This window comes from Folsomia candida, unplaced genomic scaffold (genome assembly GCF_002217175.1).
Source record: "Folsomia candida strain VU population unplaced genomic scaffold, ASM221717v1 Fcan01_Sc018, whole genome shotgun sequence".
Taxonomy (NCBI): domain Eukaryota; kingdom Metazoa; phylum Arthropoda; class Collembola; order Entomobryomorpha; family Isotomidae; genus Folsomia; species Folsomia candida.
The window spans coordinates 2,797,118-2,824,093 of record NW_019091210.1 but is presented as its reverse complement, the minus strand read 5'-3'; the positions used below and the strand labels follow the sequence as shown (position 1 = coordinate 2,824,093).

Here is a 26,976-nt window from a genome sequence, read left to right as displayed (position 1 = left end):
CAAGTATACACTTAAGTAAGTAATTATATCTATATTATAAGCTGGAAATGTTTGTCTGCAACGGAAGTGAAAGTAATTTTCCGTGACGGAAGTGAAAGTGGGGAAAGTTTCACTTCCTTGCCAAGAGACGTTTACAGCTAATAATAAGGTCCAATAAAAAAATAATTCTGTGGAATTATGGACAATCCCAATTAATTTTCACGAAAATCAAATAAGCCCGTCGCCCGGTGGGAGACGGGCTTATACGCTAGTTTATTATGTATTAAATATTTATTATTAATTGTAGTCCACGGAGTTTTTAAAACTTCGAATAAGTACAAAATTATGGGGTTGTTCACGTCAACTTCATCTTCGCAACTTCGCAATATTTGCGAAAAGATACATTTAATACGATAACCAATCGAGTAGTTCATCTTTTTTTACGAAATATTAACATAAATATGTGACAAAGAAAGTCATCTATCATCGTCGTAAACTATTTTCGCAAACTCATGGTCAACTGGAATTTGCATAGCCCTTCCTTCCCATTTTCAGTTTATGCATTTTCATTTAAAATACAAATAAGTTGTTCATTGCTCTGATTTCGGAAACACTGCAAAATTGCGAAGATGTGTTACGAAGCGGCGTTATGATTGACGTGAATACCCAAAATGAGCAAAAATATATTTAGAAAGGAATTTAGTCTTCGTCGCAAAGTTCCAGTTGAGGAAGTTCTTTCTCATCCTGACTTGATAACATGCTACCCAAATAACTTTTCAAAGATGAGAAACTTGGCCGTTCATTAGGTTCAGAATGCCAGCACATAGACATTAAATCATAACTGAAAATTTACTTAAATTCAAGATAGTTTATGCTGAATTAAATAAAGCTGAATTCGAAAATCCTTACATTTCATCACTCGCATGCTCCGGCTTTCCGAGTCTCAGGCCGTTCGAAATTTTTTTCACGAAGCTAGCGTCATATTCAAACCCCGCGTATGGAACGGATCCCAGAGTGAAAATTTCCCAAAGAGTTACGCCAAAGGACCAGACATCTGTGCATGTAGAACAACACCTATCGGTCAGCGAATCCAGGGCCATCCAGCGCCAAGGGAGCATTACCTGGATAATGGCGAAGGCGAATAATTTGCATACGTTGCAATTTTTTATTCGGTGTCCATTTATGTGCATTTTTTAAACTTTTTTTAAATTGCGCATAATCGCGGTTAATTTCGAATTTTTTAAAGCACAAGTATCGCAAGACAACGAAGTATTCGCTACAAAGGGTGTATATGTATTTACGAACAATCGCTGAAGTAAATACTTGAATCGCTGAAGTAAATATTTTCGAAAAAAAAACATTACAATGATAATTTTCACAAAAATTTGTGTTTTTAACGTCTTATGTTGTGTGATTAAATTGCCTCATCGAAATATTTTCAAATATATGTATAATGTATGCGTTCTTTAAAAAAATATATAAAATCATTACGGGTTTTTCAAATAATCCAGGAAATATTTCTAAATATTTGAATGACAACATATTTAGTAATATATGTCAAAATATGTCGAAATTGTTATGACCTATGTCTAATGGTAATAATAAGGAAACACACACAGAACGTTCGACCATCGGTCGCCATCAAATGAAAAAGTTGAAAATAAATGCATATATCCACCCTCTGATTATCTGTCTCACCTTAGTTTTCCTCGTGTACTGAGTGTCCTCATATAACTGTTTTGATAACCCAAAGTCCGTGATTTTTGCCACAAGTCGTCTCGTTAGGAGAATATTTCTTGCCGCAAGATCGCCATGAACTACACTCTTTTCACCCAGAAATTCCATTCCGCAAGCAATTTCAAAACTCCAGTTGATCAAGTGCTGCATCGTGAGGGTGTTTGTGGCTGAAACATTGTCGTAATTTCGTGGCGATGGGGACACATTTGTGTAACCATTTTGTATCTCTTTTCCAGATTTAAAAAAGCTTCTACGGTTCCTCAAAAATTTTTCGAGATTTCCATTTTCGCAATATTCCACAATAAGATAGAGATTACCTAAGTTGCGAAATTTTTAGAATATTGCAAATATTCATATTCTACTTGTACGTATGTAGATACCTCTTGTCAAATCTGACGTATTTGCGCCCAAAATTTGCACAATATTGGGCGCCTTCCCCACGTATAGCATGATCTTAATTTCTGCCAATAAAGCCCGCAACGCGATAATGTCTGCTCCAGGTTTACAAGACTTGATCGCCACAACGGTTTCTGTATCGGTTGTCGGATTCCTTAGATAACCCTTCGTCACAATTCCGTAGGCACCCTCGCCAAGCCTTACCTTGTCTATGGGACAGAATTCAATAAGAAATTTCCGAAAAATTGATCAATTCAAAGTCAATACATAGTCAACAAGTGAATCGTAGCGGTGGTTCTTATTTTGTCCCATCCATATTTATGTGGCGGTTGAAAATACGATTTAAATCTTGACTATGAAACGGGCTGTTGTATGTACCCACCAAACTCTAATCTTTCCATGGGAATTTCATAGTCGGGATTGTAGGCGGACATATTGGCCCCTTCCTCGTTAAGGAGCTGATTCGCCATTTCTTCAGTAAGTGTTGCTCGCTTATGTAATTTAACCAATCAATATTTAAATATGTACATAATTCGATATATTTGAAAATTCATAATTGATCACTTACATTACGGAATCTCCTAATCAGCTCAAACATTCCTAAAGAGACAAAAACTAAAGTCATTGCTGTAATCGCGAGGGCCGTTTGGGTTGTATAATCTTCTCCTATTTTTAAATAGTACCGTAAATTGATAACATACTGAATTCTTTACATTGTAACTAATTAACCTGTCACAACCACTGTGAACGTTTCGTTAGCGTGGCCATAGTTATTTTCCGCACGGCAAACATACTCCCCCTCGTCGGGATAGGATACCACAGAAAAACTGAGGACCACTTCTTGATTTTTGTGAAGAACTGCTGGCTGAACCTGTATTTCGAAAAGGATTAGTAAAATTAGGGAAATATGCAAATAAATGTATGCAACTATTTAATGTATTACATACGATGCCATCTCGTAACCATTGGATTCTTGGCGTAGGCCAGCCATCCGCATGACACGATAAATATCGTTTCTCTTCGTTTATTTTAAAATCGTAGGTCTTCTTGGTGGTGAGAATCTTTGGAAGAATAGGATCTGAAAATTATTAGTAATTTCGGTAAAACGAATCAAAAACGGATAAGATCGGGTTTCTGAAATCGTTGATCCAATAAACTCTGACGGAAACATTCAGTTACAGGATAGGAGTGTTTTAGCCGAGGGTAACGAATTCAATTAGGAGAAAGTGTCCAACCGACTGAACTCTGGTTGTGTTCTTAGAAAGCATTATATCAAAACCTATCGCGTTAATTGATCCTTAATAAATATCAGACTACAATATACCCACCTTTAAGTTCCACCATTCTCGAAACGCTAATTGTTTCGCTCTGTTTATGTCGGTACTTGACAGAGCAGGTCACCATCTTAATGTCAGAGGTGAAACGTATCATGGCTTTGCCCTCAAACCCCGTAGACGTCATTCCATCTTGAATATCAGCGGAGAAAAACCCTTCTTCCATTCCTTTCAGTATATTTGGTGCGTCATCTTTTCCAATGATTTTCTCTTTTATGGGGGTCTGTGTAATTTCTAGGGAGAAATTGTCACCTGGAAGAAGAGGTCATAGATACATATACTTGAAATACATATTTGTGGGCAAACCCCATGGCAACATGTGGTAAGTCTCGTAACATGAACTTTTCCACACAACTTTCGGAATTTCGGAAACTCTTCAAGTCATTTTACTTGTCTCTAAATTTACTCGAAAAATTTCTGCGGACGCTATTAAGATTATTTACAGTGTTATTTACAGTGTACCGGAATAAAGTGGTTTCTTGCAGTTATTTTGACCTGCACGAACTGCAAGGCGCAAGAAACTACTTGCCGCCGCTGGAGTTCTTATGGCGCTTGGCTAGATGGCGCATAATTTAGTTTCTTGCGCCTTGCGTTTTTACATTACTTTCTATCTGGTGTAAGAAATGTAAATATTCAATAACAAAAAACTGAATATTTGCCAAGTTGTTCGCGCTGCGTAATAAGATGTTGTCGCGAGATGTCACATATTTAAGTTTGTTTATAAATATGTACGCACCATTCGCCCAAGTTTCGTCCTCCACATCTAGCAATAAATGACTCCCATTCTTTAAAACCGCCGCGAAAAACATGTCGCCATCGAAGAAGAACGATTTAGCGCGACATATTACTATGATCTTCAAGGGGTCGTCGTCCATTGTAATGATCGGAAAAATGTATAAACCCGGTTTTGTGTATTTGTCTGCGCAAATAGAATATCCTATCAGATTTAAAAATTTGTAAGATCTTACACATGTTTATAAATATTTACCTATTACTACCCCATTTATTTCCACCATATTTTTCGAAATGTTTTCATATGAGGAAAATATATCCACAGTATTTTTAATTAAATCTGTAACACATTGTTCTTAATAAAGCATTGTCTTTCCCGCCATTATTGACGTTAAATTATTTACATATGTCGCCTTCAAACCCTGCAAAAAACATGGCATGGGTTACTTCGTAATCGTCCGAACAGGACAGCAAGCCTGACGGGTAGTTTTTCACGTCGTAATTGAACGCATAACCGACAGAAGTTTTTCTTCCATCGGTATATTTTGTCACCTTGGAAAAAACCGTCAATTATGTTTAAGAAAATTTCGAATATATATTTGTTTCAAAATATTTCGACACCTCTTTCGTAAAAGCGTCATTCTTAAGATGCATGCATTCGATGGGGTTTGCACAGTAGAGAACAGCCATCAAGGGTAACCTCTTATACGCAGATCGACATCTTATCTTGTGCTTGCCGTTCTCCAACTGAAATCCAATCTCGTCAACGGTGGCACCATTGAAGTCGACAAACGCTATATAAAATCAAATACATATTTTGATAACTCCTAAATAGTAAACCTTAACACAGGATCCATTTCAGTCAATATTAAGGCATCCAAAACGGGTTTTTCCGATTTTGGAAAACAATTTAAAAACCGGTATCCTTGTAATCGAAACCAATTTGCAAAAAAAAACAGTTCAGAAACCGGTCTTATTTCACCCCGACCCTTGGCTCCGGGTTCGTTGGCTGTGAACTGTGAAACCTATGTACTTCAACTCTCAAAATGCATGGTACACTCACAATCTCCAGGTCCCTCGATAGTCCACTCATGTTGAATAGGTGATAAACCGGATCGAGTCTCATTATGGAAACACTTCACCGCAAATGTAAAGCTCCACGATGTTTTCAGCGATATCGAAATATTAAGTCCGTAACGAAACCTTGTACCGGGTAGATTGAAAAATTCCACCGTCAATTGGGGCAGCATGACAAATCCGTCGTGCATAACTGCATGATTAATCCGCTTCCTAGAAAAACAACTAAAATGCAGTGATTTCGTGGGATGTTGGAGCACTTGCTTGTAATGTGGATTCCACGTGGGTGGAGAAATGATCAGTTCTGGAAGCGGAAAATATCACAATTTATAGCATTTTGACGAGCGAATATTTTACGTGAACAATTATAAACGTTTTTGTAAACATTAACAACCAACCTTCCCTTCGTAGAACAAATTTCACGTAATTATTCTCCAAATCCACGGCACAAACGTAACGTCCCCACGGACTTTTTATTTTACTCGAATTCAGCCGGAATCCTTTATCGATGAAATATGTCGTCAAATTAACGTGAACGAGACGATGTGCGGATAAAGTGTTCGTCTAGAAAGCACATTGAGATTACGAAAAATTGCGAAATCATATTTTGCGAATCTCCGCACGAGACAAATTCTTTTGAGGTTTGCAAGTGTGCTAAATGAGATGTCATGTTTTTATTAAGATATTTTTCTTACTTTTAGCAAATGATAGTTTTCGACTGTCAAGTCATCCAGTTCATCCAAATTTGGGCAGTTGGCACTTCCATGGTCTTCAAGTTGTCCCGTGGTCCGATTGATACTCATTGAGGTGCACGGGGTCTGAGGATCATACCCGTAATCACGGAAAAGCAAGGGGTGTGGTTTCACCAAGGGGGACAAACAAGGAAGTGTAACAATCTCATCGGTTGCATTAATATACACAGTTTCACCCCTTCGTAGGAGGTAAGCTGGCCCTAAAATTTTACAAAATGCGTATCAGATTTCCAACATTTGTCCGAATCTTGTAAACTTTTTAACTTTTGAATTCTTCTACACACTCTTACTAGGTATACTATTTGGGTGGGTGGAGAGTTCAGATATCCAACTATGCAAATATTGCACAATATACCAGTTTGAAACAATATGCATAAATTTCCGTGTTAAAATCACTTTTGAAAAAGTAATGACGATTATAGTGACGCAAGTCTAGGAATTTTCTCAATGCTTTAGCAATGGTGAAATATTTGCTTTTGACCTTTACGGATTACACTCTCTATCCACCTCTGGCGGAGACATTGTTTCGCTACGCTTCTAATCATTGTCCAAATCAGCCGTCCAAAATGTCCAAAATGAACAAAAAGTGTCCAAAATAGAAAATGGGCCAAAATGTTGCAATTTCTTTGAATTTTACATTTGAAATGTTAAAATGTTACATTTTTTGAAAATTTAGACACATATATTTTATTCTCCTTATTAAGTAGTTTTCAACATTTATATGGCATTATTTGGAATTTTTTGCTTAAATATGTTTCCTAATGAGAAATTACGAAATTTTCCAAATAATTCTATATAAATGCTCAAAAATACTTAATAAGGAGAATAAAATATATGTGCGTAGATTTAGAAAAAAATGCAACAAATAAATTGCAACATTTTTGCACATTTTCTATTTTGGACACTTTTTGTGCATTTTGGACATTTTGGACGGTTACTTTTGACAAAGATTAGAATCGTAGCGAAACAATGTCCCCGCCAGAGGTGTAGAGATAGTTAGTGAAGGTCATAAGCAAAAATTTCACCTTTGCTACAGCATTGAAAAAATTCCTAGACTTGCGTCACTAAAATCGTCATTACTTTTCCAAAAGTGATTTTAACACGGAAATTTTTGCATATTGTTTCAAGCCTATATAGTGTGCAATATTTGCATATAGTGGGATATCTGAACTCTCCACCCACCTAAATAGTATACCTAGTTAGAAAACTGGTATTAAATCATTACTGACTAATACTGACCGGAGTATATATTTTTATGAACCTACTGCCACTGGTATGTAATAACGGGCATTGGAATTTAGAAATGTTGTGGTAATGGAAAATTTACCACTCAGGGACAAACTACTACAATTCCATTAGGAAGCTATTGTCAAATTAATTCTAGTACAGAGTATATCTAAATACCAGATTTTTAACATTGCAATGTCAGAACGACTTCAAATACATGAGCAAATTTGTAAATTAGGCAATTTTGGTGCAAGAATTTGAATTCTGTTTTTTGAGTAACGGTTGCGCATTAAAATTCGCATACTTAAACTTATATTTAGAATCATCAGATCGAGTTAAATTGTGAGTATAGAAGTAAGCAGATATGTAATACATATAATATATATTTACATTCTATTTAACATCTGCGCTACAAATTAAATATACGTATGAAACTTAAATGATACCTAAATTTAGTTATTGAAATTATTCACTCACTTCGTTCAAAGTCATAAAGGAAATAGTAGGTTACTTCCTCTGACAAATTTCTCCTTGCACGGCACCCATACCAACCGATGTGATCTGGTGAAAATCCATACAAATCCACGCTTACTGAATAAATCCCATTTGTTTCGTCCATTTCGACATAAATCCCATCCAACGGGTACTAAAATTCATACATTTTAAAAATTATAAGGCATGGATTTCTGTCAAATTTTAAATAAGTACGAACAGCGAAATTATGTATACTCACATTATCTCCATCGAAATGGAATTCAATCGGGAACTCGGCCATGCAAGTAAAGTCTGGATAGAGGTGGACAAAATAAACGATTCCGGTACTAACATTATTGTTATCACCAATTTGTCCATAACTTTGTCTTAACTTTGTCCATTGTGATAACTCGTGTACTTTAACCTCTTTACAATTTTGATTAGCTTTATATTCAATGCCAAGCTTAATGATGTGACATGATTCACAAATACTGAAGATCCAAATTATAATTAGAAAACGTTGCATTTCGTTCTGCATACGTTAATGATTAACTGAATGTAACTAAAATGTTAAGAAGCAGCACAATCCGAAATTTCATGAGGAAAACCTCACAGCCAATAGTTGACCTTTGTTTCCGTTCGTTATTTATATTTATTTTTTTAACATTTAAGACATAAGCACATATGTATGTACATACACATGCACATATCGAATAGCATCGAATTTTATATAGCAAATTTTTATCAAGGAAATATTGTTAAAATTTATTAATTGTTTTCTACAAAAATGTATTTATGTATCAATTAGAAAATGTGTACACGCATGCTATATCTATTTATGTACATACATATGTATGTGTATGTATGTTATGTATGCAAGGTATATACATACATATTTTTATGAGATTGCCCACGTCTTGAAATAAATTTAAAAAAATTGCATACAAATTATTTAAAAATGTCGAGCAAGCTGAGTAAGTATGAATACTACTTTGTAATCGTGTATTTTTTTAATAATAATTCATATTGGCAACAAAATACGGGACACAAACTAACACAACTTATGCTCATGTAGCGAGAAACAGAGATTTTGAATCTGGTTGTGAGCAACGGATATAAATAGTTTCCCTGGTAATTGGATATTGAATAAAGTTAATTAAATGTGGAATAGGTACTTGTGTTAACTGTTAAGGAATTGTCGCATATTTACCGTTACATCTCGAATTGAGCTTCTAATTTAAATATCAAACTTGTCGACGATTCGCCTTATAGGAAAGCGAAGCCGTTACCGTGTAACTAACTATAGCCCCAAAAAACGCAAATTTTGTCGATCTCTTGCACTTATACAAATAAAATCCTAAAATCCCCCCATACACGGCAGACAATCTGATCGAACTTAACTTTCTCTTCAAATATTTCTTATCCTGACTCCCACCCAATAAACACATCCACTTGGCCCGAAGCACGACACCATCTTCGTACACGCTTACTATCAACGGCAACAACAACTGGATCACACCTGCCATTAATAGTGACACGGCGGGAAAATAAGGAAATGCAGAAGGCGGGATAATTCCGTACATATTGAGCGAAATAAAATTAAACAGGGCATTTACCCACATCCCGATGAACATTGTAATTCCAACAAGTGGAACAGCAAATTCTTCCGATATTGCAAAAATTATCCGAAAGCTGGCATAACCACGAAGATATTTGTCTACTATGGCATTATTTGCAGAACACAATTGATAACCAGCTGTCCTGAGAAATGTCGATATGCACTCGAGTGACAAGTAAACGGTTATCGCGGGAGCACAAATAAATACGCAGATTGTTCGACTTATCAAAAACAAAGGGACGAATAATGTTACCCCCAGAAATAAAAGGGCACCTTTTACAACAAATGGTAACCGCCATCCCTGCTCGATAATGATCGAATACAGTTGAATGTAAGGGTGCAAGTTTGGGGAGATTAAGGTGAAGAGGTAGATGGCGATAGGTTGACAGAATAGGATGACTACGATTAAGTTGAGAGCGATTCCTTTTACGTCGGATAAAGCGGGGATGTTTTGCTGGATATACTGACCGCCTGAAAAAAATGCCAAAAAAATCGTTCATGTAGGCAAGTAGCGTAAATTTTCAGATATCCGATCGCACACTCTTGCTAACTTAGGCGGGTCCGTTTACGATACTGTACATTCTTACGAATTTTTGCAGAATATATACAGTTGTATGTATACTTCCACACATCTACATATGTACAAAATAGAATTAATAGGTTTAAAAATGTTGTGAAACGGTCTAGGAGGACTATTTTGTAAACTTTACAGTTTTATTTTGCTTCGCCAAGCTTTCGACAAATAAATATTGCCTTCTTCAGGGTCAACGTAGATAATATAAATATTTTACAATTAATCACTCTCACAATTTCTAGAACTTGATAAATTACATTAATCCTCTTGGAAATTTACGGATTTTTTATAAATGGTAAAATTTTTGGTGTCCATAATAGGTTTAAGTAAAAATCCTGGCGAGGACGCAAAAACTATAGATTTTTTTAGTATAAAAGAAAAATAAAACGCTCCCCTTTCAGTTGTACGTTCCCACATTTCAATTATTATGCAGGTTAGAATGCATTTCACTCAGGAATTTCCTCGGCCGTGGAAAATTTATTTTTAAGTTAAAATACTCGGAGGTGACTGGCCCAAATTTGGAACCGAAATTAACTGGTATTTAAGAGATGTGTGGAATTATGTTTACATGTTGCAAAAATTTGTAGACGGAACAAGTCATTGTTCCATTGTTAATTATTAATAAGCGTATATCTTATTATGTATCTGTATTTTTACAAAATTGCATCAATTTGTATGTAAATGTGTTCAACTTACACAGTTTCTTTGCCAGGGCAGTCATACTGTTAAACGCATAAGTTGCATTCCTTCCTGCAATGACGAAAAGGGTTTCCATCACGAGGGCAAACGCAACCTGCCCACTCCAAAAGAATATTACAATTATATCCGTGAAGTCAAGATTAATAAATCCAAACAATTGCGAGACAAGGATGAAAATTAAGGTAGAATTTAAAATATTCAGGAAGCCATAAACAAGTATCACCCAAGGAATAAGTTTCCTTGAGAATGGGGTAAAAACCAAAGTTTTCGTCTTGATGTTCCAATCGACAGGATTTGTCCAAAATTTACTAAAATAGCAGGCACATCTATCCAAAGATTTCCACATTAATGTGGTAACCACCATTTTATTTTTTTAAATGTTGGGTTACACAGTTAAAGAAATGAAGTTGCAAATGTGCCAAGAGGACTATTAATATATGTAACTACTTAATTAGGGTTCTAAATAAAGCTACCGGTGAATCCATCTAATTGGTGCCTGAAATTCTAAAGGTTAATTAATTTTGTTTATTAAAGATCTATGTGTGTAATACGTAATAAGAAAATATGGTTAACCTAATTTGCCCCTCATCCAATAATCATCAGACGTGGGACTGCAATTTGTCATACACAACACAATGCTATCCAAGCTTTACTAATAGCTAGGGTTGCCGCGGGTAACGGGTCGGGTACCCGTTACCCGCATACCCGCACGATTCTTGCGGGTACCCGTTATCTGCGGGTAGCGAGAACCACCCGCACGGGTATCGGGTAGTTCAGTTTTTATTTAATTTCCGACATAAATCAGTTCACAAAGAAAGTTAGCAGCAAGTTAGTGCATTTACCAACAAAAGCTTCAATTTAATATTTATCACTTCAAAATTTGCCATAAACTAGCGCTTATAGCGAGCGTGTCTTTTTCGAAACCACAGAAGCCTACGGCAGCCTCAAATGCTTTTCACGTTCCGAAAATGCGGATAAATTATTGTTTCTCAGTAATTCTCAGGTATATGTAATTTACCTGCTGTAAAATATCAGTTGTCATAATAATTTGACTTGTGTTTGTGTGTATGTATTTTGTAAGACCAACGAGATTTTAATTTATGCTTTGAAGATGAAAATTCTGAATCAGATTGAAAGCAAAAATTTTATTGGTAGCAATTTTTTTAATGAAAACTTCATTGAAGTCAAAATTTCAAAAAATCAAACTAAACATTGACCTTTTTTCAAGGTACACCAAGATTCTCTAGCGAGTATTTATATCAGAAAGTCCAGCAAAAAATTAGGAATCGCGTGATACTTTCCGTTGAGTGCCCACTTTGAAGAAAAATATTGGCTGCAAAATTCAATTTTTAAGTAAATGTTCTGCTTCTTTTTCCTCCACTTAACGAAAACTAAGGCTAACTTTGAACTCTGCCACCCAATAGTTTTCTTTAAACGGGATATTCAACGGGAAGATAAGTGATAATTTCTAATTTTTGGCTTGATTTTTTGATATAATTTTGATATAAGAAATTCAGGTGTAGCTTGAAAAAGGTTCCATTGTAAGCCAAAAAGTTTGGTTTTAGAAACATCTAATGACATCTAGCAAATTATCGCATTCATTACTTGCACAGCATTATCTCAAACTACTGAACAACCCAAATGAGGAAATAATTGATTAAATCAGAGATATTATGAAGGTTGGTTAGTTTTTAACTTAATTCTTATAACGGGTAGCGGGTAACGGGTACCCGCACGGGTACCCGTGCGGGTACGGGTAATTGGGCAGCGGGTAACGGGTCGGGCAACGGGTAGCATTTTCGCTACCCGCGGCAACCCTACTAATAGCCATTAAAAATTTAAACTATAAATTGAACCAATTATTCATTTCATTCGTTTACAAAACAAAACCAAATTGAACTATAATTCAGACATTTTAATCTAAACGAACTGTACATATTGCACAAAGCGTGGTTCTTATTTGGCGGATTTTTAACCATTCAAAGCACAAGAATTACTTATTTATTTATGTGGACTAGACCCTTAGATTACACTAATACGTATGTATATCTAAATGCTTATGTCTACGGCATGGCACACTAAACTAAATCATTTCGCGTAATTTTTTCAAGCGTTTTCTTATAAAATCCCAAAGTATGAGTCAATCTTAAGAACGTTTACATTCGAAATGTTTCCTTCCCACTTTGGAAATTCCGAATAAATCGAAATATAATATAACGCCAGCCGTAACTTAAACCTGCCATAAAAAGTATTGTACTTGTTACTACGTCTCATTTTTCCTAACATGGTTGACTTCTCCTCTTTCACTGCTTTTTCAATCAAAATAATTACCCCAGCGGTAAAATAAAGTCCAAAAATATACACGAGGAATGTCCTAAAATGTGAAACCTTTAAGGAAGCATGCAATTCACCAGTGACGCGGCTACCCTTATTTCGCAAATCACTTATAAAAGAATCAGTATCTACATCCTTCTGATTTTGCAATTTATACGTTACAAATCCTGATGTGAAAAATGCCCCAAATATTTTCAAAATTCTAGCATGAAACATATTTTTGCTAACAGAATTATACAAATATCTCGAAATCGACTCTTTAGAAATTCCAAAATGGCGGTCAACTTGGACTATTCGTTCCAGTATAGCGGCATCGTCAAAAAAGGCGTCATTACTATTGCGCAGCCGATCATCGATCTTCTCCCAATTTTCAACAACATCGCTTTTTAAGGCATTCAAAATCCTGACATGTTTTGACAAATTTCTTGCATCAATTTCATTCTCAAATAGATCAATCGCATTGCTAATCCAGACAAATGGACATGTTCCATTGGTCTCCTTTTCCGTACAATTTTGAGTTTCAAGTTGAAATAACCCCCGCGTGAAAGTAGCTCTTCCTGCGTCAATGATTTCCCCAAAGGATTTTGGGCCTTTGAGATACTTCGGCTTCAGCAAACGTCCCACAATCTCACCGCGATATGCTTCCGTAATCACGACGCAGAAGAGAAGCCAGGTGCAAAGCGAGACTCTAAACGGGGTACTTTGAGACGGCAATATTTCCAAGTGCTGATCCAATACCATCCTTAGTATTAATTCTACCGAAGATAGCCAACTCCAAGGTTTATTTTTCCTCAATTTCAAAATTGCGAACATAAAAATTGCCATAATTAAGCTAGCCGCGCAAAACATTATTGCAAAAGTCGTACTGTAGGGGCCCTTAATTCTACTAAAATCAAACCGATTTGATCCTAATCTAGTGATAAATTTGATCTCTTTCTTTTCCCCAAAACTTAAAAGTTCTTTATAAATGGTGGAATTTGTCTCCCAGAAATTTACAGATTCGCACAACCTTTCGTCACTTGGGTGCAGCAGGTGAACAGAAACGTTTAATATTTCCTGAATCTGGATAGCCAGGTATGCCTTAAGTGTTAATAGATGCACAAATTCTCGCGTCAGTTTGATCCCTGGTCGAATTTTCTTTACCGCGGTGTCATTGTGTAGCCCCGCGTTTCGAATGAATATTGGAGCAGAGTGGAATTTTGTTTGAACGGAGAATCCGAAACTTGTCCAGTTGGATGCTTCTTGACAAAAGTGGCACAGTCGGAAAGTTCCTGTCGAATTTATGAGAAATGTATATGGTGGATAATTATCTCCGGTGAGTAACTGGAAATTAGGTATATTTTGTATCACGATGGTCACAGAATTGAGCAGGATTAAGGAAAACTTTTCTTGTAGCAAATTTAGTAAGGAAATTGGAACTATAATAAATTTGTTGTATTTTGCTTCGTTAAATTTCGCAATGGCTGATGATTCATCATTGTTCCACGAGGGAGTACCGTTTTTAAGACACGGCTCAATTTTTAGGTTGGGATTTGATAAATTGTTATGTAGAAATTCGAATAATTCTGAGTTTGACGAATTTATATCTCCTATCGTGATTAAAGACTTGGGAAATCCAATATTCAGGATAATTTGAGCCACTATTTCTGAAATTTTTTGTGCACTTGGCGAAACAAATAAATCGGAAGGAGGTATTTTCAATAAAATTATGAAAAACAATGTGCACAGTTTTATGTTTGGGTACATTTTAGGTTGGCGAAAAGCGGACTGTCTTATCTAAAGTGGATAGACTATCAGCGTTTATTTTCGTTTTAAAATAGTTTAAAGGTTAAACTTACTACATGAAAGTAGTAAACGATATGTGTTTATAAGTATTCATCCTAAAAGTATTTCGGTGCAGTTGCCAGTGTTGTAATGGAATTACACAATACTTGAAAAACTTTAGTTTGCATGCAGAAAGTACATACATATCCTACTTGGTATATGGCATGCATTTTCCTTTAAGTATGTACATAATTACATATATTGCCAACATTTGTGTTCCAATATGTGGAGAAACTTGATAAATAGTAGGCATACATCCATATTAATTTAGTGGTTCAAGTTTGAATTTTGTGCTATATTATAAAGTCGAATTAAGTACGCCTTTAAATACAGTATGCTCACCATGCAGCCGGGACTATTTTAAGCGTCGCCGAATAAATTTTGGTGGTTATTTATATATGACCTTCTTGAGTACTACTACTACATAAGTAAAATTGTTCAGAAATAATTAAGTTATTCATTAAAGTACACGGGGTATCAATAATTTTCTTCGCACCCTTCATACCGTACAATACTTTAGGAAGAAAGATCAAGGAGTTAAGCTTCGTAAAATTCGCAAACTTGGTGTGAAGTTAACCCTCTGATTTGGTTGAAATTTTAAAATTATGTGGTCCAAATAAATGCAACCAACTTTTCTTGACGCCGTTTGTGCGTTGGTTGGAATATGCCAAAATATTTGAGGTCAACGTCGAGAAATGGGCGATGTTTTCCTTCGAAGGGAGTGGGACTGGGTTCCTCCGCTTGGTAAGAATCGCCGATTTTTTCAACTTTAACTTCAAATATTTTGACTAATTACAATCATCGCAAATACTGCCTCAAGAAATTTTGGTTGTATTGAGTCGGTCTGGTGTCAATTTGCATACAAAATTATTCCCTAACGTATTTAACCTAAATAGTTACTTTGCATAAAAGGTCATTTTGCATACCGCGGTTTTGCATATTCGTTCATCTCCTCTTCTTTTCTCTTTTCACAAACTTCACCCGATAAAATGTTTAATAATTAAGTTATTCAGTAAAATGTCTGGGTTCTACCTGACACCTATTTTGGATTTGAGTACGACGTCCGATAATTTTATGGAATTGTTACACACGTTTTGAAAATTCCACTCCTCGCACCAATAGACGCTTGGCATTTTCGAATGAAGACCATTTGTAATGGGTCTCATCAGAGTAAGTATGTGGAAATGTTTCTAAATTTTGTAGGCAGATCAGATATTGCTACATTGACAATGTCAATTTGACATTGATACATTGACAGGATCATTGGAGGTTCAAAAATTCAGGTTATTGTTGAAATTTATAATACTGCAGTTGAAATTCTGCAATATTTCCGACCAATTTCGTATTGCCTATACGATTTTAGTTCTCATTAATCAGTTGTCATTAATTTTTTACAATTATGAGAAAATGAATTATGGAAACTGGTTGTTTATACCATGTGACTTTTATGGGATAAAAATTCTGCAATATAACCGTTATGGAAAAGGGATTATGCAAAGTGACCGGAGACGATTGAGTCAATACTATTGACTTATTTTAAATATTCAACCAAATCGAAGGGTTACCCTTCACATCATCGCATTGTTAGTAACATGATTTTCGATGATACAATCTTACGACGCTTATAAAATCTCATACGCATCGTAGCTGCTTATTTTGTGACGAGATTATTAAGAAATATTGAAAAGGGAAGGGAATGAATGGTTATTAAAGGGTTGAATTTTATGTACACATGCTTCGTCAAGAAATGAGAAGCACCCATGTCTATCATATCATTAGATAAAATAAGGGACAACTCTCACTACGCCGCAGGGTTGAAGTGGGTCGTGCCTAAATAGCTCAGGCAGCTTTACCTTTTACTGTAACGGATTCCGGCAAGGGTTGCGGTAAATGTGGTACTACTATAACGCCTCATGTAATGTTGCATGTGCCTTCCTAAACGAGGCTAGTTATTTTTACCCGAAGGGAAAGGTGATTTACGACTTGTCCCTGAATTGGATGGCTTATTTGGTTTAGATAGGTAACAAAATGCAATCTTTTTCACATCACGCGAAATGCTACTCACTTTCCATCCTCTTACTCACCTGAAACACTTGAACAGGTAAGAAACGAACTTTAACATTATTCCATACATTTAGCATAACTACATATGTATATATTTTGTTAAAACTAATTCGGATTTTTTCATAATTTAATTTTCGCCACTACTTATTTCGAAAACTATATCAATAAAAACAAATATATTCGAAATAGATTCAATTTGTTGGGTACATTTTTACATATATTTATTTATGTAGCTCATGGTCCTCCCATCCTAATGGATCTCAAATCACGCAAGAAATGGGATTGCACAACGTGCTCAAAAACGTTCAAAAATAAGCACTACCTTAACCGACACATCAAGACGCACGACCTCCACGTCAAGGTGAAATGTGAGGTAGACGATTATGTAGATTTACTTACACCTAATTTTTCAATTTCGAGCATCCAAACATTATGCTCACTTTCTCTTGGTTAGATTTGTGGAAAAACTTTAAAACATGCGGGAATCCGGTCTCAGCACATGAAAAGAAGTCACAGCAGCCGAAGACGACCCAGTTGCAGCATTTGTAAACGCATGTTTTTCTGCCTTTCTAGTTTACGAAATCACATTGATAGCGTGCACAGTTCAATCGAACGGCCTCGTTTTCCATGTGCATTTCTCGGCTGTGAGAAAACATACCAAACGAAGTTAGGTGTTTCGACACACGTGAAAACTGAACATGCCGAGAATCCGACCAGGTATCCGTGCACATTTTGCGGAAAGGAATTTAAAGCCAGGGCTGACCTTCAAGACCACATTACCACCCACACGACGGAAAAGGCGTACAAGTGTGCAAATTGTGGAAAGGGTTTTGCACGAATAGGTCATTTAAAATTCCACGAGGTAAATACTTATTTAGCAGCGGTGGGCGAAATACTTTGGTAGTAAAATACTACCATCTATTTTGTATCTTGATTAAGTCTAGATTCAAGTATCTTGACAAAGCAAGTGACCATAACAAATAAATTGGTAATGCTAATTATTTTACAGAAGACGCATTTGGACAAATCCAGCCGAGACTTGTTACATTGTCACGTCTGTGCTCAGACCTTTTTACGTAAAAGTTCTGTACAACGCCACATCCGAGTTGTACATGAAAATCAGAGGAATTATCTGTGCAAATTTTGTGCCAAAAGGTTTTCCAGCTCAGCACACTTGACACGTCACGTGGAGGCGAGACACCCGGGGAATATAGAACTGATCTATTCCTGCGAGCAATGCGGATACAAGACTCACTCAAAGGGCTATATAGCAGATCATAGGAAACGGCACTTAGCTGGGACCCGTGGATGTTACTTTTGTGGGAAGAAATTCATCACTTTTCAGGAATTGGTAAAACACTGTAGCGGCATTCATACTTTGGAGAAGTAGAAATCTTGCTCAGTTCAGCGGTGAGTCGGGTCGATGTTTTTTAAAACCTATCCGCCTAAAACATGACTCAATAATGGTCAACTCAAGGCCCAAGCTTAATTTTATCGTTTGTAAATAATCCACGTGCCTTTTGAATATGTAAGCACTTGTCGTCAGAGTTTAAATATTATTTTGTAAAGTTGTTAACTTTTGTAAATATGTAAATTCACGAAAACATATTTATAATTTTTAAGCAAATTCCATATCTAAGAAGGTTGTGACCGAGTTAATTTGTGGGTAGAAACTAATTTTGCAAAGTATTGGATATCTAAGTTTATAAATAATTTAGTTAGACTATCTTGTCAGGTAAGGTTGTTGCAGAGACGCCACTACACAAACTAGATTGACCATTATTTTATTCCTTTTTGTCTTTAATTGTAATACATATGTACACATTTATCCGTAAAAGGATAGCAATAAATAGTCATTCATTCAATTAATGGTTCATTATGGGTAACGAAAAACGAAAAACGCTCATAATTTTCGGAATCTACGTTAAATTTCCTATAAAACGGATGCGTTAAATGATAAAAATTGATTTCCATAAAGCAGATAACTATTTATTTATGACACCACAGAAAAAAAGTACGATTTAAATTTGTTCTTACTGTATGTTTGTATGGTGCTATATATATATACGATTTAATAGACATGACCGACCACTAAAGTCCGTTTCACCTTACTTGGTGTTACCGCCACACGAAAATAACATGGGATTCTCATCTTCCTTGTTTGTGGCGGTAACACCAAGTAAGGTGAAACGGAGTTTACTTGGACATCAAAATCTTTATTCTCTTCAACAACTCACGCTCCTCTTTATCCTTGCAAATTTGCTTTATCTTCCGAACTATTCTGGAAGCATTTGCTAAAATTATTAATCTACATTCGCCTACCAAACATATTATTGACAAGGAAATAATTGCAGCACAAATATAAAATAAACTGGTAACACCTTCACTCATATTCATTCCTTTCTCCAATATTTTCTCTTTTGCTTTCACTGCAGAAATTCTATACTTAACTTTCCTAGCGGTAATTTCTTCCTGTAATCTCAAGAAAACCCCTGCTTCGACTAGGAATTTATAATAAAGCGGGACTTTCAAAGATCCCGCCCGTCTAAAAACCCATCCTTCTTGATTCGCCTCTAAGATTTGGTTCCCCTTATAAAAATTTTTATTAGGATACTTCCTCCTCAAATATTCATACTCAGCCTGAACCATATTTGACTTGGAGATCAATACCGTTTTCCCACAATTTACAACCTCAGTTTCAACCAAGGAATCCAAAAATGTAAGATTTTCACTGATACTAAGGGATTCGGGTACATATGCAAATTTCGGATTTTCCAGATGCAATAGGACTAGAATTTCTTGCAAGTCAGAGGAAACCTTATCTGACCAAATATTTTCATAGTTATTATTTCTATCCAGCACAATTTCTCTAATGAAACTTAAAAACTCATACTCCGGCTGATGCGAATCGACCTCAATGCGAGATAACAATCTAAAACAGTCGCCAGAAATTTTTGAAACATCGTTTCTAATTTGATCTGAATTTTTAATCTTATCCCAGCCTCCTAAACGATCCTTACGTATCGCATTTCCAATTTTCTTCCATTCCGAATCCTTCATAGTTCCAACCTTGTACGAGTTTAACGCCCTCATCCACCCCTCGTATTCTGCTCCACAAACTAAATCCGTAAATTTCTCGGGAGCATATTGTCTCACCGGGGAGACAAAATCTTCCATCATGATCCCATTATAACAATTCGTTAGCACCACCGTCACCAGAGACCATGAGCCAAGAATTATTCGAAAAAAGTACGCTTTTTCAATTTTATTCGGGACGGGGACCGATTCTTCAAAAATGGAGGACACAAGGTAAATCCATGGCGAGAAAGTCGCAGATATTTGCTCCTTCATAATTTTGAAGTGCATCCACACCGTCATGACAAGTATGACTAATCCTACACATAGAAATAACCCGACCCACATTTCCGGTTGGAATGGCTTTGTGTAAAATTCGAGAGAGAAATTCGACTGTGTGTAGCACGTCAGGAATTTATATCCCGAAATACCTGTCGTTATCCGGGTCGTATAATCTATGTCGGTTCGGTCCAACTTGGTTTTTCGCAAAACTAATGGCCAATAGTAGACAGACTTTGCACAAATAGGATCTCTCTTTTTGCATGCATACATGGTCGCATTTGATTTTTTGAATACATACTGTGCCACCTGCAACTCGATGGACTCATTTCTCCTGCGATCAAATGGGTTAGACTGTAGAGGAACTACATTTAATCGATAGACCAACCCAATTATTGGAATTTGCCAATGAGTCGGAGGTGTCCTTAGGTTCGCAATTTCGTCCAACATTAGAATATCCCAACTTACTACTTTGCACAGCGTATTTTTTGCAAGCGGGGATTTCCCTTCGATTAGGAGGCAAAGTTTGCAACCAGCGCCGTTCCTAAGTTTAAATACGAACGCGATGTCGTCCAGATACATTAGTTGGGAGAACAGGAAATCAGTTTGGGGTGAATTTTGTACTATATCCGTGTCTGTAAGGATGATAAGTGTGACATGTTTGGAGTCCAGGGGTTCCCGCGAAATTTGATTATGTACATTGTAGTAGAAACTGTGAGACATTGTGTTTTATCCATCCATTCTGCCAGTTTGGTTGTTCTGCGACCTTTTCGATTTAGTAGATCCGTTCCGATTAATATTTTGATTTTGCAGTAGAATTCCCGTGTGCGAATGATGGGAAGTGGTAGTGGATGTGGGAGCTTGTTAAATTCTATGTTTTTGAAAATTAAATCATGCCAGGCATGGTTTCTGCTGACTAGTTTGAATATTCTGGAAGGGAGAAAGTTTCTGAAGCGTAGTATCTTAGAATCTACACCATCGTGGAGAATATTAATTTCGCAGTTATTCACGCCGATGAGTAAAGTTTGTAGAGGGAGAAAGACCGAGGATGAAAATCGGAGTAAGATGAAAGTTGTAAAATTGAAAACTAAGAATTGGAAATTCATTTTTAGTAAGGAAATAAACAGTCGAGTATTGATAAATTAAATAAGCTATGTATGTACTACAAGCTTGTGTACTGGGAGGTTATGTGATGCCGGATAATGTGTACAATTCGAATCATATATTAATAATTAATAACTGCTCTTATCTAAATTTGTTGATTTTTCATAGGATATTGATCATTCTAAGAGATTTTAATTATTCATGAGGTCGCCATTATGAGAATTATTTACGTAGGTATGTATAAAAGAGTGTGTGATTTAGTGAGAATGCCGATTCTTTGTCGGTCCGTCTGTTGACCTAGTTTTTGGTAGGGTAGAAATCTACATCTTTCTAACCATTTCTGACCCCGAGGAAGGGATCAAAAATTTTAACATTTTTGTTTTAGCTATTTTATGTGTAATCTACCGAAGTCGACAAACAATTACGTACATAAGTGGCCGATCTTCAACTTGGTTTCACCCTTATTTTTATTGTTAGTTTATACCGTATTATTTTCGTATGCGCGTAAATATCCGTAAGTAAACTATCAGTCAAATTGACTGAAATTCATTTTGAAGCTAATAAATGCATAATTTTTAATTAAAATTTTTAATACTAACCATGACGGGAACGTGCAAACGAATTTATGGCAAATAAGTTTGAAAACCCATTTTATTCATAACGATGAGATGCAAATACGCTCAATGTTTGACGTATGTAAATGAATAGAAATATTTTACACTTTGCATAATCATTCAACGTTCATATTTACTTATCCGTGGAAATTACCATTTACAATCTAAGCTCATCAATTATTTCGCAACTTGGGAAATGTTAACTCCGTTTTTGCATTATTATACTTTCCAGAAAGTAATCATTAAATAAACTTATCAAATAATTCCCACCGTATGTCATGGCAATTATATAATCCTGATAGTATTAACACAATCACTTAAAAACTATCTGACCGCTCTCTCTTGCTTATCTGGATCACCTTATCTGCACTCCACGCCCTACAAGAATTACATGCACATGCAAAGTGAATTTCCCCAACGAAATATGACGGAAATACCAGATAATGCAGAATATACGAGTCGCATTAACAGTCATGCTGCCAGATCAGTTCGTGTTGCTCATCTCGCATCAGGATGCACCCGACCCGTCGATTTGCACTATTTTTGGTCTGTTCCATCCTAACTTTTAATAGACAAGGTACCTACATAAACTTACTAACTTAATAAATATGTCCACTGTTAAAAATCCGGTATGGTCAGGCAGGTATTGATTTCCCGGTATTAAAGTTTCTACCGCTTGGTATTAAAAGTATACGGGCCCGTAAAAATTTGCTGCCGATATGGTAAAACTTTAATATCGAGCTATTACAAGACCGTATTTATTACTTATCAATACCATTTTGGTAGAGTCATGTATATATATGATTACAGCTTGGTATTATTTATTACTGAATTTTTTAGTGTTGAATCGTTAGAACTTTACAAATTTTAGCTTTTTATCCTGAATTACTAAATTTCCAGGAACTTGTCAGGATGGGCTGCAAAATTTTGTTTACTCCACAATGCTCGGTTTTAGCGAATGGATAGTAGAACAAGGTCTCGATCCGACGCCACCACTACGGAAAGAATACGGCATGACCTTCTCTAACGCAAATTTTGAATTGGACGGAACGATGGAGTAAGTTTTCGTGGAAATAAGTTACAAAAAAATGCACAATTAAAATTAAATATTACATCAAAAAATTCATAATTCGCACAAACATATTTTTGATCATTATTTTTTTTAGCAACATCTCCTTACACGGATTATCCCACAGTACGATCAATATCGACATTACGAGGACTAATTATGCATCTCAGCTTATCGATATTGATTACCAAACGACCATTGCAGGAGTAGCCGGTACAGATGCATGTTCATTAAATAATTTTTATTAAATAGTTAATTAATTAAATTTAATTATGTACATACTTATATATTCATATTTCAGGCGTCTATTACAACGCGAGGGGTCTGGTCGCTCAGGAATATCCGATATGTTCAGATAGTGGAAATTGGTCCGTAACATCTGGCATTTTTACGGTCACGTTTAAAAGATCTTTTAAAATTGAGAACGATTACATCATATTGGACCCCAATGACGGAAATGGTGACCATTTCACCATCACTGTGGATGACATGGACGCAACATTTGACGGCTTACTGACCCCTGACGCAGCCGAGTATGAGAGGGAAATGATGACGCAAATCGCTTCAGAATTGTGCAACCGATTAGAAGGAGGGAAGATATTTATGGGTCCAATATTTACCCAGTTTTTGAATACGGCCCTTTCAGTAAGCTAGAATTTGCGTAAATTTGTTAAGCGTCGTGCATAAAAAATGGGAGCAATTTTAATTCACCATTGTAGCGCTGCCACTTGGGCAGTGTTTCATGCGCCTGCAAGAAATTGTGAAAAAATTCATGAGTATAAAAAATTGCACAAAATAAGCCATCTAGCGGAAAATCCAAATAATTAAGTTTAGAACAATGGGTGGCGCACATTTCTTAAATTCTTTGCACCTAGCAGTTTTTACAGCACTGATAATTGGCAACATTTCAAGCAAATAGACTTCATACTTTATGCACGACCCTCATTATTAAGGCAGTTATATATGTAATTCTTACCAATTTTTTAAGGTTACCACAGTCAATCAAATCATCAATTGGCCCACCCCCTTAAAAACCGCTGCCCAGGAGAAGAACACATCAAAAATTGGGACACGTTCAAAGTCAAGCAGGAGCGTGGGTTGTCCACCCCCAGTGACGACTCCACTGCCTGGTGGCGGTGGCCGAAGTGATGCGACGCAACACTCCCTACTTGGAAAATTGCTGGTTTTAACAACTTTGTTTCTAAAACTTAAACGAGACTATTAAAAATGAATTCTTGGAATTTCGTTGGATATTTGCATATAATACTAAATGTTCATATGCTAATATGTTAATTTAATTTAATTTAATATAAATTTACTTATGTATGTACGTATGTATGTACATATGCAGTTACACGCGTATACTAACTGTACTAAATATGAATTATTATTTAGGAATTGTAAATAAATATGTATGTAAAGCATTAATCAAGCACTGGTCACTAAGGAGCTATGTATCTACTTATTTTATTTATAAGAGGATTTAATCTAAATAATTTCTGAAATTTTTTCGAACAAATTTGGAAAAATTTCAGCTGAATTAATATCCATCCTAAACAGAATGCGGATTTTTCGGTTGAAACAAATCGAACCGAATAATTCGAATTCGGTTCAGATCCTTTATCCCAAAGTGGGATAACCGACTCCACTCTGCAACCCAATACATAACGGCATAGTCATACATTTGTAAGCAACCATGCATAAAGTATGGGTTCGACTGGTAGGAATTCAATAATTAAAGAATTTTGTGGAGCATATTTACCTATATGTATATCACCGTACGTTTGGAGGGATTACAATTTTCTAAGAGTATATTTAGTGCCTGATTTTTACCGTTTCTAGAACCTGCCAACCTCGTTAGTTATTTTTATCCGAACTTCAGTAACCTCCAATTTCTTTGCGGCATGCAGCTCCAAGGCAATATTTGAAGAATGCGACCTTTTTCCGACCCAATCCACCATTCACTTCACTGAATTACACACTGCATTCAACAACATCATAAAAATCATTGAAAAATATATTGTTTCGTTGTTGCAACCGGTATCAAAATTGTGTAAATACGCAAATGGACGCTAAAGCTTATTTTAAGCAAATTTATTTAATTTGACAAATCCAACCTAATTTTAGTGTGTAGAAGTTACGATATTCCTTAAAATACAATCTAAATACACATGGATTCCAAGAAAAAATGGGAATGTTCCACGTGCTCCAAAACTTTCCAGTGAAAAAGTTGGCTCAGGAGGCACATTGACACACATGACACCAATGCCAAAGTGAAATGTGAGGTGAGCGATGATTAAATTCGTAAATTTAAAACTATTTTCACAATTTCTTCCATCAAGACATAACAAATACTCATTTTTGGATATCTTAGATTTGTGGCAAAATTTCGAAAAATCCAGACACCTTATCTTCTCATATGAGGGGAGTCCACACCAACCGAAAACGCCCCAGTTGTGACACCTGTCACTGGGAATTTTACTCCTCACAAGATTTACAGCGCCATATTGACGTCTTCCACAGCACGAAGGAACGACCCCCTCGTCCGCCATGTGCATTTCCCGGCTGTGAAAAAACCTTCGGAAATAAATATGTATACTTTCTGCACACGTGAGAACTCACCATGCCCAGAATCCGGTCCGATTTCCGTGCACACTTTGCGGGAAAGAGTTCAAAACGAGGCCTGAAGTTCAGCAACACATGCCCACCCACACGACCGAAAAATCGTACACGTGTGCAAATTGTGCGAGGGGTTTCACCCAGGTGGGAAGCATGCAACGCCATGAGGTACATAAATACATACGAAGAGCTTGTTGGAAAAAACTGGGTGAAAAATTACCACTGTGCATATTCATTTTACAGATGACGCACGTTGACAAGTCTTCCCGAGATGTAGTACACTGTGACGTCTGCCCTCAGACCTTCTTAACTAAGGGTGGTCTAAAAACCCACATCCGAGTTGTGCATGAAAATCAGAGGAATTATTCGTGCACATTTTGTAACAAGAGATTCTCCAAATCGTCAAGTTTGAAGGGTCACGTGGAAGTGAAACATGTCACGAATAAAGATCTGTTCCATTTCTGCGAGAAATGCGAGTACAAGAGCCACTCGAAACTATATTTAGCTCAACACATGAGGTGTCACAATATTAAGAAAAGGCACGAGTGTTACTTTTGCAAGAAACAGTTTGTCATCTATAACAGATTGGTCAGACACTGCAGCAGATTCACTGTCTCGAGAAATGAAAGAGTAAATGTATGCTTCTAATTTTATTCTTGGTTTATTGTAGTAATGTTCTATGTACATAAATATTTATGTACACAAAAAGTTACAAATTAAATTTCAATTAAAGACAAAAACAAATTAAATGAGCCGGCGTAAAAATATCCTGATCCTTGCTTGTCCATCAGTGTCCATCTCATCCATACAAAACCAAGCTTCTTCAAGTTTGGCAGCTGGAATGTGTCATCGAACGGCAGGGCCGCGACAAAATTTGTGTCGCAATGGTAAACATTCTTAAAGTAGAGTTCCAATTCGTCCAAATTCACGGCTAGCGATAAAAGTTGTCTCATTTTTGCGAAGAAATTCCTGTAATATTTTAAATCAGTTTAAAGGTCTGCTTAAATTTATAACGTTGGGTTTATATAAATATTTAAATATACATATGAAAATAAAACTAAATTTTTACTTTGTAGTTTCCACATGTATCTGTAGATATCGAACTTTATCCCCATCAATTCTCCGCATTATTTCCAAAGGAATGTTGGGGAAGCGTGTTGGGGTGGAAGGAATCGATGAAATGAAATCTTGGGGAGTGCCGATGGTCATTTCGACGATGGACCTCTTCGGAATTCTTCCTCCCTTTTTCAAAGTTTCAAAGTATGATTGGAATCTCTCACTCCACAAATAGATTTTTGATTTCATGTCCAGCAGCTTAACCGCTTCCGAGTAAAAGGTAAAGCTTGTACTGGCACAGGTCTTCAAATCCTTGACCGCCAGATTATCCAGAATTAG

General features: G+C 36.2%; 3 protein-coding genes and 1 long non-coding RNA gene across 4 annotated transcripts; 3 read left to right on the top strand and 1 right to left on the bottom strand.

Moving 5' to 3' along the window:
• Window positions 1-8,233, bottom strand: LOC118437967. The gene is made up of 18 exons (XM_035857567.1): window positions 7,968-8,233; window positions 7,712-7,880; window positions 5,951-6,207; window positions 5,654-5,819; window positions 5,242-5,559; window positions 4,800-4,972; window positions 4,583-4,730; window positions 4,435-4,518; window positions 4,183-4,365; window positions 3,441-3,698; window positions 3,060-3,190; window positions 2,842-2,983; window positions 2,681-2,778; window positions 2,495-2,603; window positions 2,097-2,321; window positions 1,678-2,033; window positions 889-1,100; window positions 1-820 (listed from the first exon to the last, which is right to left on the bottom strand). Exons 1-18 carry the CDS (start codon window positions 8,007-8,009, stop codon window positions 679-681), a joined length of 3,213 nt encoding a protein of 1,070 aa, XP_035713460.1. The 5' UTR covers window positions 8,010-8,233; the 3' UTR covers window positions 1-678.
• Window positions 8,234-16,798: 8,565 nt separating this feature from the next.
• Window positions 16,799-18,480, top strand: LOC118437969 (gastrula zinc finger protein XlCGF57.1-like). The gene is made up of 4 exons (XM_035857575.1): window positions 16,799-16,858; window positions 17,055-17,194; window positions 17,276-17,683; window positions 17,831-18,480. The coding sequence occupies exons 2-4, from the start codon at window positions 17,075-17,077 to the stop codon at window positions 18,209-18,211; spliced, it is 909 nt and encodes a 302-aa protein (XP_035713468.1). The 5' UTR covers window positions 16,799-16,858; window positions 17,055-17,074; the 3' UTR covers window positions 18,212-18,480.
• Window positions 18,481-22,340: 3,860 nt separating this feature from the next.
• LOC110857098 lies at window positions 22,341-24,397 on the top strand. Its single transcript, XM_022105705.2, has 5 exons — window positions 22,341-22,470; window positions 22,794-22,950; window positions 23,060-23,175; window positions 23,264-23,607; window positions 23,951-24,397. The coding sequence occupies exons 1-5, from the start codon at window positions 22,407-22,409 to the stop codon at window positions 24,185-24,187; spliced, it is 918 nt and encodes a 305-aa protein (XP_021961397.1). The 5' UTR covers window positions 22,341-22,406; the 3' UTR covers window positions 24,188-24,397.
• A 397-nt stretch (window positions 24,398-24,794) lies between these two features.
• On the top strand, window positions 24,795-26,353 carry LOC118437970. The gene is made up of 3 exons (XR_004836513.1): window positions 24,795-25,247; window positions 25,337-25,749; window positions 25,825-26,353. It is a non-coding gene; the product is annotated as an uncharacterized LOC118437970 (long non-coding RNA).
• The last annotated feature ends 623 nt before the right edge of the window (window positions 26,354-26,976 follow it).

Bases quoted from the DNA above. Each gene is read 5' to 3' on its own strand.
- LOC118437967 (XM_035857567.1), bottom strand. From the start codon at position 8,009: ATGGCCGAGTTCCCGATTGAATTCCATTTCGATGGAGATAAT. The intron at 7,881-7,967 runs GTGAGTATACAT...TATGAATTTTAG, and splicing joins TCCATTTCGATGGAGATAAT to TACCCGTTGGATGGGATTTA. The intron at 2,034-2,096 runs GTATCTACATAC...TTCGCAACTTAG, and splicing joins TACGTCAGATTTGACAAGAG to GTAATCTCTATCTTATTGTG.
- LOC118437969 (XM_035857575.1), top strand. From the start codon at position 17,075: ATGGATCTCAAATCACGCAAGAAATGGGATTGCACAACGTGCTCAAAA. The intron at 17,195-17,275 runs GTAGACGATTAT...TCTCTTGGTTAG, and splicing joins ACGTCAAGGTGAAATGTGAG to ATTTGTGGAAAAACTTTAAA. The intron at 17,684-17,830 runs GTAAATACTTAT...ATTATTTTACAG, and splicing joins GTCATTTAAAATTCCACGAG to AAGACGCATTTGGACAAATC.
- LOC110857098 (XM_022105705.2), top strand. From the start codon at position 22,407: ATGCACCCGACCCGTCGATTTGCACTATTTTTGGTCTGTTCCATCCTA. The intron at 22,471-22,793 runs GTACCTACATAA...CTAAATTTCCAG, and splicing joins CCTAACTTTTAATAGACAAG to GAACTTGTCAGGATGGGCTG. The intron at 23,608-23,950 runs GTAAGCTAGAAT...CAATTTTTTAAG, and splicing joins TTTTGAATACGGCCCTTTCA to GTTACCACAGTCAATCAAAT.